The sequence below is a fragment of the Pseudorca crassidens genome, chromosome 9 (assembly GCF_039906515.1).
Source record: "Pseudorca crassidens isolate mPseCra1 chromosome 9, mPseCra1.hap1, whole genome shotgun sequence".
NCBI lineage: Eukaryota > Metazoa > Chordata > Mammalia > Artiodactyla > Delphinidae > Pseudorca > Pseudorca crassidens.
In genome coordinates, this window is record NC_090304.1 from 4,852,752 (window position 1) to 4,866,215 (window position 13,464).

A 13,464-nucleotide genomic window follows, 5' to 3' on the forward strand; every position below is an offset into this window, starting at 1 on the left:
TTATACAGCAGAAAGTAACAATATTGTAAAGCAATTATATTCCAATGAAGATGTAAAAAAAAAAAGCTAACACAAAATAACCTTTCCTTTAAGAATCCGTCATACGCTGTAACTCGGACTTTGCTTTTTATGAAATAATACTTCATTTATAAGATTATACATGTATCACTGATTTTCCCAAGTGTCGGCCTCTCCGTGCCCTTAAAAAGATTTAATGCACGGAGTTTTGGTTTCTTTCTCCTTTTGCAAGCAGGCACTGTTGCGCAGAGTGAAGTACAGTAATGCTGCTGAAAGTTAAATGTCAAAGACGTTGGGCTGGGGTATCAAACGCAGTGGGAAGAGGAAGGATGGAAATCCACATTCTTGGAGGACTGCTGTTGGCCTGTGGCTGCAGTTGGGAAGGTACAGAGTATGTTCCTGCATTGGAGACCTAATGTGAGTTATGGGTAGTGTGCATACTTTATTTGACAGGAAACAGATCTTACGAATGGCGATGACATGTGCTCTAGCCGCCCCCCCACACACACAGACGTCTAAGTGGCAGACCTGGAATTTGAACCCGGATCTGTGTTCTCCAAAACGTGTGCCCCCTCCTGCTGACAGGCTGCTTCCCAGACCACGGTGCAGGCAGAGGGCCTGGGTGTTGGCACCTCCCCCAGCCCAGGGCCCACTGGATGTGACATTGAATCAGCTGTGTGTGTTTCTGGGTTTCCACTTCCTCATCTCTGAGGCGGCCCCTCTGACAGCTGTCATCCTGTCTCACAGGGGTTTTCTGAGGATCCAAAAGAGGCCAGGTGTGAGAGTAGCTTTGAGGGTGTGAAATGAATACAGCTTCCAGCAAACAATACCATGGCCGCAGGCAGGCCTTTTTTTTTTGGCTGCATTGGGTCTTCATGGCTGCACGCGGGCTTTTCTCTAGTTGTAGTGAGCGGGGGCTACTCTTCGTTGCTGTGCGCGGGCTTCTCATTGCGGTGGCTTCTCTTGTTGTGGAGTACGGGCTCTAGGCGTGCAGCCTCAGTAGTTGTGGCACGCAGGCTCAGTAGTTGTGGCACGCAGGCTCAGTAGTTGTGGCTCGCGGGCTTAGTTGTTCCGCAGCATGTGGGAATCTTCCCAGACCAGGGCTCGAACCCGTGTCCCCTGCGTTGGCAGGCGGATTCTTAACCACCGTGCCACCAGGGAAGCTCCAGGGAAGCTCCGCAGTCGGGTTTTATGGATACGGCTGCCTTCTGCAGCCCCCAGATTGTAACGTGTGGTTTGACCACGTTCAACTGTACTTCTGGGTGCAAAGGAGAAGCACGTGCGTGGGAAATACGGGGCACCCCCCGCAAGGTTTTAGGGACGTTTGAGGGAACCACACCCTGGTGGAGAGGAGAGGTTCGGGGACTTCTCTTGGGTGGACGCATGCCTCTCCCAGCCGTTCTCGCTCAGGCCATTGTCCTGATGTTGGCCAGGCTGGAGGGGGTCCTTTTGGATGGACGTACAGAGAAAAACACCTGAAGAGGTAGTGCAGGTAATTGGGTTAGACAACTGTATTGGCAGGTTACGCCTGCCAAGACATTCTGTATTTTCTTTTTTTTTTTTTGGCCGCTCAGCACGGCATGCGGGATCTTAGTTCCCGATCACGGATTGAACCCGCGCCCCCTGCAGTGAAAGCGCGGAGTCTTAACCACTGGACCACCAGGGAAGTCCCCAAGACATTCTGTATTTTCTTTCTAAAAATGTGACCCTCGATGACCTTTCCCCAGTTCTTTTTCTTGGTGAAATCACATTTCTCTGTATTTAACTGATTAACCATTACTTGATACGGCACCGTATAAGTGTTACATTTGAATTTGCTTTATTTTTACAGTACCTCGGTAGGCAGAAGCTGTTGTTTCTCGAGAGCCATAGAAGAAGGGATAATGATTCAGGTTTCCCCTCTAACCTGCCTTGACTCAGCATCATTACCCTGTAAATGTGAACGGTTTATTATGACATACTTCACTGCGAGAAATGAACCGTGCGGCCCGTTTAATTAACGCGGCTATTCAGTGCTCTGTCATCAATTCAGGATGTAGCCATTCATAAATGAAAGTTCTTGCGCCTTGCCTGTGCACGAAGCCCTCCCCCAAATTTAAAGCGAGTCCTGAGTCTCATGTTCTTGCTTCTAAGATGCCTCCCTCAGATTAGGGAAAGAATAATTTGTATTTGTTTGTGTATACACTTGCTGAACAAACACAAGAGCACAATTACAGAGGATCATGTCTCCAAGGAAATAAGGACTGGCCCGTGGTGTGCAGAGAGGTGGGGTGCCCACACTCTAGTGGAGAGGAGCCCTTTTATTCTTTCTTCCCGTCACTGCTAATTTTTGCCTGCATCTAACCTCTCACCCTCATTAACAGCAAAATGGCAGGAATACTAAATACTAAAGAGCAAAAAGGAACCTGAGAAGACACATGAACCCCTGGGCTGGTGAAGCGTTTCCAGAACCTTCCTGGTACTTTCCTTGATGTGCTTCAGGTGGCAGTGCTGAGGTAAACCTGGGTACCACCTTGGTTGTCACGTATGGCAGGAACATGGTCTCCCCAAGTTGGAGCCAGTCCTGGAGGGCAGAATCAGCTTTGTTAGCTGAACCCTCCCAGGTGTTGGTCACCGGCCCATAGAAGAATATGTGGTAGATGGTAAGATAATTGCTCTGCCCCCCGCTAAAGATGGTGCTGCAGATTCTTTGCCTGCCCTGGCTTCTCACAGGAGGTTTTCCAGGGGTGGCAGCGCAAGTGTCATCCAGCCTCACTCTGATGAGGGATACAGGCTGTGCTCCTGGAGACCCTGCCCAGCACTCGTGCTGCGCTAAGCTGTCGCTTCCTGTGGGTGACCTTTTCTCAGAGGATTTCCAGCTCAGCTGTTTGCCTCTAGATGAGGTGGATTTTAATAGAAGGCAGGGTCCGCTCCTGTGGGCCTGTGAACTGTGCAGTTCTAGTGGGAATACTGGAAATACTGGAACATGGGAATAATTTTAGAGTTGGCACCCGCTGTATTTGTAGTTACTGTAGTTTGACTGCTGGTTGCAGTCACATCATTTTGGTTACGACAGAGTGACCTAATTTTATATCTGTGTTGTAACGTCAGGAATCTTAAGTAGAACTTTGTGTGGAGTACTTACCCCCTAACTCGGTAGGTAAGAACGTGAGTTTTGGAGCTGGACCTGGGTCTGAGTCCTCGCCCTGCTGTTTGCTGGCTGTGACCTTGGGCAAGTTTCTTGACATCCAAGCCTCCGTCTTCTCACTTGTAGATGGGAATAGCAGGAGTAACCAATTCCTAGAGTTCCCGTCAGAATTAAACGGGGTAATGCAGGTACAATACGGATCGCATTGGCTGGCACATGCCAAAGACTTTGGTAGAAAGAATATTTTGTATCTTCCTTGTTAAAAGCACAAAAATTAATCTGTACGCCTTACCTATCTATCTACCTACTAGCTACTTCTCTCCTTCTCTGTTAATTTCATGACTGTTCTGAAAGGCTTCTGACAACACATAATTTATCATATATTATATTATTATATGCTGTAAAGGCCGTTTTCTCGGAAACCTGCTGTCACGTGGCCAGTTTTTATTGTTTGTTTTTCATCATAGAGGTGGTTTTCACACCTCAGTTTTCCCCAGGCCTGTTTTGAAGTCTGGCCCTGTACTTTCCATTGGGTGACCTTTCACCTCCTTTCCTGCTGCCTGTTGAAGAACGTGGGGGGGTGGGTGGAGGAGGACGGCTCTGAAGGAGGCCAGATGCCCTTGAGGGAAACAGGATGTCTTATGGATGACTTTTTAAAAATTAATCTATTTATTTATTTATTTATTGTTGGCCGCATTGGGTCTTCGTTGCTGCGTGTGGGCATTCTCTAGTTGCGGCGAGCGGGGTCTGCTCTTCGTTGAAGTACGCGGGCTTCTCATTGCGGTGGCTTCTCGTGGCACGGAGCACGGGCTCTTGGCGCATGGGCTTCAGTAGTTGTGGTACGCGGGCTCAGTAGTTGTGGCGCACGCGCTTAGTTGGTCCCTGGCGTGTGGGATCTTCCTGGACCAGGGCTCGAACCCGTGTCCCCTGCATTGGTAGGTGGATTCTTAACCACTGCGCCACCAGGGAAGTCCTTATGGATGACTTCTTGATTACATGACCAGTGTTACGATTTGCAGGCCACTGACCTCTGAGGTTAAAGGCTTTTGTTAAAAGGAATAGGTTGTGGAGAAAGACGGCAACGTGAACACATTTGACAAACAAAGTACAGACCAATTTATTGGCCAGGGAGTTAGAGGGTGGCAGTGGGCTGTTAAAACGAAGGTCGTCTTACCAAAATTGAATGAGATGTTGCAGCATTTCCCCCCCAGATTGTTCACTTCACGTTCACTGTTGGAGAACTGTCTGTGGGCTCATGGTTTGTTCAGAGAATTCAACAAGGATTCGTGTCCTGGGGAGCTTTACAGCTTATGTCGGGAGATTAAACGAATAACTGACAGGTGAAGGTCATTCGCCAGGAAGTGCAGCTGAAATGGCTAAATGTAACTGGTAGAACTCCTGTGCTTCCGGAATGTGCATTCCGAGGCAGGCATCTGGGCGAGGGGAGCTGTAAGCTAGGTGTGAAGCAGGAAAAGGGAAATCGAGAAAGGTCCGAGGCATCCCGGCTCTGAGTCGGAGTTCACAGGCCACAGGGCATGACCAGTGGGCCTGGCCAAAGAGGAGGTGACCGGGAGACTGAGCTGGGGAGGGCCTCGGGAATAGCGGCGTAATTCAAGACCAGAAGTGTGACTTTTAAAAACTGCAATAAATAGGTCGTCATTCTCAACCGGAGTGTCTTATTCTGGATCTCGGTGTTTTTCCTGGAGCGGATTAGCATAAGGTGCTTAAGTGCTCTGGTACAGACCTTGGTGACTGACTCCCTCCTTTAGTGGCCCTCCTGGTTTCTAAGGCGGCACCATCGCATGGTTCCCACCACGTTCAGCTGGGCGGGGGGTGGGGGGGAGGGCGGGCAGCAGCGCCCAGGTGTGTTCCGGGCCGGCAGGTTTGTACACAATCACCATCAGGTGGGGCTCCAGGTGGGCGCTGTCCACCTGATGTGACCAGAAGTGATTTCTGTCCTCCCAGGGGAAATAAACGGGTCCGTAGCCCCGCGGCCGACATGCACACAGAGAGGGCTTTGTTTTCAGCATGTTGGATCAATTTCTGGATGTCTCCCCGCAACTGGGGGGTTGCTGCCACCAGCGGCCACCTCCAGTTTACCCCTGAGCTGGTCTGGTGGAGCACTGCAGGAGGTGGCCTCACACCAAGAACAGTCCCCAGGGGGCCTTCTCCTCCCACCTAGCCAGACCTTCAGCAGGGAGGAGCAGCCAGCCTGCGCTTCCAGAAGGTTCTTCTACTGTCCCCCTGTTCCCTCCAGTTCAGAATTCTTGTCCGAGGGCCTCCGGTAGCTGCCCAGTGATGATTTGCGAGAACAGCCGAGTGCAGACGTGGAGACCGTTGGTGTGTTTTCTTCTCCAGCCTCCCGAGAATCCGGGGCACAGGTGCACATCCTGTGGGTGGGTCCCTGGGGAAGCCACGGCTCTCCACCCAGGTGGAGTGGTACTCGGGGAGAGGGGCAGCATACCTTCCCAGGGCAGCAGGTTCTGGTGCTGGCCAGCATGGGGTGAGGGATGGAGTGAGGACTGCCCTAGCCCGTCCGTGACCCGGCATGGCAGGCGGTTGGAGGTGTTTCAAGGAGAGAGTTGGCCGGGAGGATACGGGAAAGATGCAAGGTGGGTTTTCAGTTGACTTGGTTTTGGCATCAGTGTAGATGAGTTTGGAGAGAGACTCATGTGCACAGATACAGGGCAAAGCCCTGGGCAGGGCCCTGTGGGTGGTTGAATCCCGGGTGCAGAGGGGCTGGAGGAGGACCCTCAGCAGATGCACTGGTAAGACAGTCTATGCACCTGGTGACCTTACCTGGAAGGGAGAGGAAGCTGGAGAGGGGGCCGGCGCGTGGACACTCAGGGTTTAGCTGCACACCGTGTGTGGGCATGGCAGAGCCTGCGCCAGCCCAGGGAAGCTGGGAAGGGGGTGCTGCCCGCTCGCCTGGCCCTTGGGGCCCTTCCGTACCCTTTTTTTTTTTTTTTTTTAATTTTTTGGCTGTGCCGCGCAGCATGCGGGATCTTAGTTCCCCGACTAGGGATGGAACCCGCGCCCCCTGCAGTGGAAGCGCGGAGTCTTAACCACTGGACGGCCAGGAAAGTCCCCTAGCGCGCCCTTTGCCTTCACCCTGGAAGGTGGAAGGGATGCAGAGAAGAGGCTGCCCAGGGTAAGTGGCCCGGATCCAGACACGGTCCCCAGCCTGCCAGCTGGCCCCAGGGCCCTTCCTCTCCTGGTGTGTTGAGGTTCCCAGCGGTGCTGACAGTGACAGGACAGCCGTGCCAGCCTGGGCTGGTGCGCCTCGGGGCTCCAGGGATGCAGGCCAGGAAGGGAGAGTTGGGGACAGGGCAGTCTCCGGTCCACATGACAGAGTATTAGTATCTGTTCCTTCCGGGAGGGGATATGTAGGTGTGATTCCTTGCTCTCGTGCGTTGGCAGTATCTCCTGCTGTAAGACAGAAAACATCCTGCTGTGTTAACACAGTGAAGTTCACTGGGGCTCTTTTGCGCTCCTCATAACTCCTGATGTTCCACGAGTTTATTACTGACGTGCCTCCTTGCACCTGGAGCAGGTCTGGCCTCTCTCGGCATGGCAGGCGGTTGGAGGTGTTTCAAGGAGAGATCTGCCAGCAGTGGGGAGGCCATTCGTCAGCAGTGGCCCTTCAGCTCCAGGCACTTTTGCCAGCTCTACGGGGCTGCTGACCTGATTGACTGCAGGGAAGTATCCGGAGGAACGGCTTGGCTCTCTGCTGGCGAGGTTCGCACCATTCTCACGGTGGTTTTCAGACTCTGGTCTGGAGCCCTCCACCCCTCAGGGCCAAAGGGAGGAAGAAGAGGGTTGAAAGGCTTTATCCACGAACCTCTCCTGTGTGTTTACATTTGAAGAAAAAGGTCCCCATTTTTAGAGACGTTAGGAACCCTCTGGGCGAGCGACCCAGGGGAGCTGCTTCATGTCCAGCGGCCACGGTCAGCCTTTGGGAAATGATGGTAGCTGTGTCTTCATCAATTACTCCAGCTGCTGCTTCGGGGCAACTCGAAGGTGGGAGAGGCAGGGCAGTGCGTTCAGGCTGCACCCACACCCACCTGGGTTGGGTGGAAGGTAGGAGCTGGGGGTATGACCTGCGAGGGCGCCCCAGGGCAGGGGGCGCAGTGGCCCCACAGGCAGCCTCGCCCTTCCTTTCTTGTTGTTTCTGCAGGTGTGGTTGGGCGGGTGAGCAGCTATTGAAAGTTGGTCTCTGGGTGTGAGATTTAACACCGGCTGCAGTGGATACGGGTTTTATTTCCTTAAACATATTTTAAGCAATCATTAGAGCAGATGACAAACACACAGAAGAGACACAGGCGAGAATTCCCTGGCGGTCCAGTGGTTAGGACTCTGTGCTTCCACTACAGGGGGCACGGGTTCGATCCCTGGTCAGGGAACTAAGATATCCCGCAAGCCATGTGGCATGGCCCCCCCGCCAAAAAAAAAAAAAAAAGAAGCACAGGCCTAAGGATTCTCACTTGGTCACAGCCCAACTTCACCAGTTCTCACATATGGCAGTCCCTACCCCTGTCCATCCTTCCCCCACCTCCAGTGGTTTTGAAGCAAATCCCAACATGATAAAAGATAAAAGCGCATTGGTAAATATTTCAGTATGTATCGCCAAAAGATAGCAGCTCTTACCATTCAATTAAAAAATAGTTTTCTAGCTTTGATTGTAAAATGTGTGCATATTATATTTGAAACAGTTGTTTTCAGGCACCTGCAAAAAGTCTCATCCTGATGAATGATGACATACAATACACCATATATTTATATTTCCATGTGTATTGGTGAAGCAATGCATAGAATTTAATTTGAATCACAAAGTTGGTGATTTGACATTGAAAAAAGACAGCAGCTCTTTCAGAAAATAACCACCATATCACGTGACACCTAAAAGCATTTAATAGTAATTCTTAAGGTTATGAAGTAACAGTTGTTTAAAGGGGTCCTTAGCGTGAATGCAGAACTGGGGCACATCGGGGGAAAGGAGTAGTAATGCACCCGCCTGAATTACATGTCTGAGGAGAGAAGGTTCAGATGCATGAGTGTTAAATAGATAACACTTCTGTTTCATGAGACAGCGGTGTTTTTGTGGCAGCTTTATTGGGAGATCATTCACATCCCATACCATCCACCCACCTCAAGTGTACACGTCAGTGATTTTAGTATATTCACACGTATGTGCAGCTGTGACCCCCATCAATTCTGGGACATTTCATCACCCCCCAAAGAAACCCTCCTCTCCTTAAGCCCCACCTCCCCCCGGCCCTAGGCAACCACTGCTTTCTGCCTCTGCGGATGTGCCTGTTCTGGACATTTCCCATAGGTGGAATCGTACAATATGTGGCCATCTGTGTCTGGCTGCCTTCACTCAGCATCATGTTTTCAAGGGTCACCCGTGCGGTGGTGTGTGTCAGCGCGTCATCCCTTCGTATTGCCTGTAAGTAGCATCCTGTTGTATGGACGGGGCATATTTTGTTTACCCCCGTTCGTCAGTGGGAGGCTGTTTGGGCTGCTTCCACTTTTTGGTTATTATGAATAATGCCGCCGTGAACATCACGTACAGGTTTGTGTGCAGACACACGTTTTCATGAGCATGAGCCTAGGAGCGGAATTGCTGGGTCGTGTGGTAACTCCACATTTGACCGTTTGAGGAGCTGCCAGACTTTTCCGAAGGGGCTGTGCTGTCTGACATCCCGGCCAGATGTGCACGAGGTTCCGATTTCTCCACATCCTCTCCAGCGCCTGTCATCGCCCATCCTTTTGATCATGGCGGTCCTGGTGGGTGCGAAGTGGTATTTTACTGCAGCGAAAGCTCTGCATTGTCCTGGTGGCTGCAGGGGGCAGTATTCCAAGGCTGAGTGTTTGCAAGTGCGAGGCTGTGGATGCCAAAATCGAGGGTGGAATTTTCACTCGATAGATTTGCAGAGGGAGCTTCTCAAGCCCTTGTCATCCGGTTCACTAACTCCTGCTTCTGGCTCAGATCGGGGGAGGCCGGCTCACGATCGTCATCCTGGCTCCTGCAAAACTAGAAAAACAAATTGTCCACCTGGAGGGCACTTAAGACTCTTCTATTTGGTTTTTAGTCTGAACCAATCAAAACAAGCAAATCACTAGTTAAATTCAGAGTTTTTTCATTTTTAAAAAGAATAATTTTTAGGGACTTCCCTGGCAGTCCAGTGCTTAAGACTCCATGCTTGCACTGTAGGGGCCATGGGTTTGATCCTTGGTGGGGGAACTAAGATCCCACATGCCACATTGTGTGACCAAAAAATAATAATAATAATACAATAATTTTTATTGGAGTACAATTGATTTACAATGTTGTGTTAGTTTCTGCTGTACAGCAAAGTGAATCAGTTATACATATTTCCACTCTTTTAGATTCTTTTCCCACGTAGGTCATTACAGAGTATTGAGTAGAGTTCCCTGTGCTATACAGTATAGGCCCTTGTTAATTATCTGTTTTTCAAAGAGTTCTGATAAAGGCCTCCAGAAACGGAGGCTGTAAATATCCTCGTCTGTGTGCCCCTGCCCAGCAGAGGTTAGCTCCCCGAGCAAACACCGGACACATACCTTTGGAGAGAATTGGCTACAAACACTACGTTTAGTCTACTGCCATTAATAATCCCTTCCTGTTCTGCAGAAAGCCCTTGAAAGATTTTAAAAATCATTGAGGGACTTCCCTGGTAGCACAGTGGTTAAGAATCTGCCTGCCAATGCAGGGGACACGGGTTCGAGCCCTGGTCCGGGAAGACCCCACATGCCACGGAGCAACTAAGCCCATGAGCCACAACTACTGAGCCTGCACTCGAGAGCCTGCGAGCCACAACTACTGAAGCCCGCGTGCCTAGAGCCCGTGCTCCACAACAAGAGAAGCCACCGCAATGAGAAGCCCGTGCACCGCAATGAAGAGTAGCCCCCGCTCGCCACAACTAGAGAAAACCCGCGCACAGCAACGAAGACCCAATGCAGCCAAAAATAAAAATTAATTAATTAATTTTTAAAAATCATTGAAAGGGTAGCCAGTCACATAATTTTATTTGCTGTGATGCATGCTGTGCAGAATTCTTATCTTTGTAAGACCTGCTTTGTGTTCACCCCAAGGCTTTGATGGGGGGAGGGCTTGAGTTAACCTTCAGGTTCTGAAAACATCTTAAGAGCCACCTTGGGTAGCTTTTCGAGAAATTGATTCCAGCTGTTGGTTTAAAATGTCTTCAGCATTTTCAATTTACCTGTAGCGAGCTTTTGCTTAGAGTCGTGCTGCTTTCAAATGGCATCTGTCTTCATAGTTAGCCAGGCTCTGGACGTTTGCTCTGTGCCAGGTAAATAATGTGTAATTTTTCTTATCCTTCTTTTTGCCCACACCGCACGGCTCGCAGGATCTTAGTTCCCTGCCCAGGGATCGAACCCAGGCCCTCAGCAGTGAAAGCACAGAGTCCTAACCACTGGACCGCCAGGGAAGTCCCAAATAACGTGTAACTATTCTTGAACGCTGGACACATGGCACCAGGCCAAGGTTCCGTGAGTGGGATGCAAGTTTCGCCGACTTGCTTTTTTTCTTTCAAGGTCATCCGAGCAGCGCTCTCGGGTGCCCATCCCAGCCACTCCGTCTGCCCCAGCATCTCCACGTGGGTGCCCCGGTCCATCCCGGGGTGAAGGCTCCACTCCCAGCCCACCCCGCGCTGTGGCCCTTCTGTGTGTGGAGGCTCAGTGGAGCCCACACGGTTCAGACCCCAGCCCCAGGGCACCTCCGAAACCTGTCTGGAGCGGGTCACCCTCCCCGTCCCCAGTGTTCCCACTCTGGGCCACGCTCTCCTGGAAGACCACCCCAGCTTCGTACTGGTCTCACTTCCTCACCCCACCTGGCCCTGGCTCCAAACAGCGGCCCGAGTGGTCTTTTTTGGAACAGACACAGACACAGGAACTGACGCCCCTGACTCACAGCCCTGGGATACTTTTCCATTGCCCTTAGCATGAAACTCGACTGCCTCCGGGACTTCCCTTTCTGAATTTAGCGCCCACCTCGAGCCCAGCCACCCTGCACCTCCAGCCCTTTCCCAGGTCTGCCTTCAGGCCTGAAAGTCTTGCCCTCTGGCCAATCCTTCTCCTGGGCTTCCGTGTCACCTGGGAGGTCCCCTCTGTCACTCCCTCTTCTTTCCACCCCCTGTCTGAGCTGCAGGAGGGCAGGGGGAACTCCATCCTCCCCACGGCTGGCACATAGGAGGCAGTCAGCACACACTTGTTGAACAAACCAGTGAGTGAAAGTTGAGATCATTCGTCCTGATTTGCTGAAGACTAAGCTAGTTTGACTTTTGTAACTGGGTGTCTCTGAAACCGCCTTGCCCTTGATTTTGACGGGTCCGACGTCTGCCCCCAGTGGGCTTATTACTCGGGTAAAAAAAGGAGACATGGCCTGCGATGGGGATACACACACGCACTCCCAATTTCGGATCTTTATTCTGGTTTGTTCTGGATTTTTAGCTCCTCTTTATCCACGTGTGCTTGGTGCCACACGGTTTAGGAGGAGATGGTACCATCGCCCGCCTTCAGAAGGTTGGCAGAGGGGCTGGTGCTGGGGAGGCCAGGAGGGATCCCGCCAAGGAAGCGGGTGAAGGGAGACCGGATATACCCAGCAGGGGAAATGCAATGCACTTGCCTCTGCCAGGCAGGGAAGCCTGCAGGGAGGGCTGAGCCTGCAGCGGGGGAGGGAGCGTGATACTGGCTGTTGACGGCAGTTGGATTTCTGCAGCCTCTGAGGAGGAAGGCCCAGCCTGTCTTGTCCACACCCCACCTCCCCCTGAGGGTTCTGTGCGTCTGGTTTTCGTGGAGTCCTTTGTGGAGCCTGAAGGGGTTTCTCGGGCAGCAGCCCCACGCGTACCAGGGGCCAAGGTGTTGGGCGTTGGTCCTGTTTTCCCACCGTTGATCCCTGAAGATAAGGGATCAGGGGCCATTGTGGACGCATTTGTGGACTTTCTGTGCCAGCCTCTAGGCTGGCTGGTGGGCGGGAATGGGATTTGCCTCCCATTTGCGGGGCAAGTTGCTAAACCTCCTCTGGCTTCCTGGGTCAGCCGGGTGTAGACTGGGCGGCAGAGTTGGGTGGATGGCGGGTAGTGGAGGGAGGAACGAGGGGTTCCCGCTCCTGGACTCTGCTGACCACCCAGCGCCTCTAAGCAGAGGCCGCAATTGTCTGTATCTGGCTGGACCAGCAGGGGAGGGGTGATGGCTAATCACAGAATCGGGTGTGTTAATGAAAAACTTGTAATCTATCAAATGGGAGGAAACAATCAGATTCAGAATGGATTACGCTTCTCTACAAGTTAGAGGTTTTCTAACGTCCGGTCAGTGCCCCCTCCATGTTATGTTCTCCCCTTGTCTTTCCAGGAGCTCGATAACCATGGCGGAGGCTCACCAAGCCGTGGCCTTTCAGTTCACGGTCACTCCCGACGGAATCGACCTCCGGCTGAGCCACGAGGCCCTCAGGCAGATCTATCTGTCTGGACTTCATTCCTGGAAGAAGAAGTTCATCAGATTCAAGGTTTTCAGACACTTGCTTCAATCTGTACAGTATTCCCTTTATTGAAGTTTCAGCGTGTCAGAGTGGTAGTTGACACATCATGTATGTTTCCGTGGTCCTTAAGGCTTGTGAAACACTTTCCCATGGATTGCCTCGCTGAATTCTTGGAGAAATTCTGTAAGGCAGGTAGGGTGAATCGGGGCCCCGTAGGGCAGATGAGGAAATCAGGACTCGGAGAGGGTAAGTGACCTGCTCGGAAGAAGCAGAATAAAGGCTAGACTCCACGTCTGGGCTCCGAGTCCAGAACCCCCTCTACACCTGGTAGGAAAAGGATTGTTTTTCAGCTGTGTGAAACCGCAGCGAGTTCAACAGCAGTCTCGCCAATAAAATAGTCCAGCGTTGAAAAACATGCACGTAAATGCAAATACAGCTAACCACTCATGCTCTCAATTCTGTTTACCTGCAAGAGAGGACATGTATTCACTGTTTGTAAGCACGTGTCTTGTTTTTAATTCACTTATGTAAAAAATTACAAAAGTCATGAACATGCATGTACCCTTCGCTTAAAACTTCCCCAATTGTGCTGTTTAGGGAAACACTGCTGGGGAAGATCCCCGGGGTGCTCCTTACCTGCTGCCTGTAAGAATAAATCCTTCCTTCTCCCGAAAAAGAGAAAATAAGAATCACAGAAGGACAAATGCATGTTTAAAAAAATTCAAACAAGACAAAAGTGCACCAGGAGTGTCTGCCCCGCTGTTCCCCAGTTTGTGTGTTTGTTGTCCAGTTTTCCCTT

General features: G+C 51.3%; 1 protein-coding gene across 2 annotated transcripts in view; it reads left to right on the top strand.

The window, feature by feature from the left end:
- Nucleotides 1–13,464, top strand: part of CPT1A (carnitine palmitoyltransferase 1A) — a 63,505-nt gene that overhangs the window by 4,453 nt on the left and 45,588 nt on the right. For both annotated transcript variants that reach the window (XM_067748011.1, XM_067748012.1), the window contains exon 2: nucleotides 12,539–12,692. In XM_067748011.1, the coding sequence (XP_067604112.1) occupies nucleotides 12,552–12,692 (141 nt within the window). In that variant the 5' untranslated portion in view covers nucleotides 12,539–12,551. The remainder of the gene's footprint in view (nucleotides 1–12,538; nucleotides 12,693–13,464) is intronic.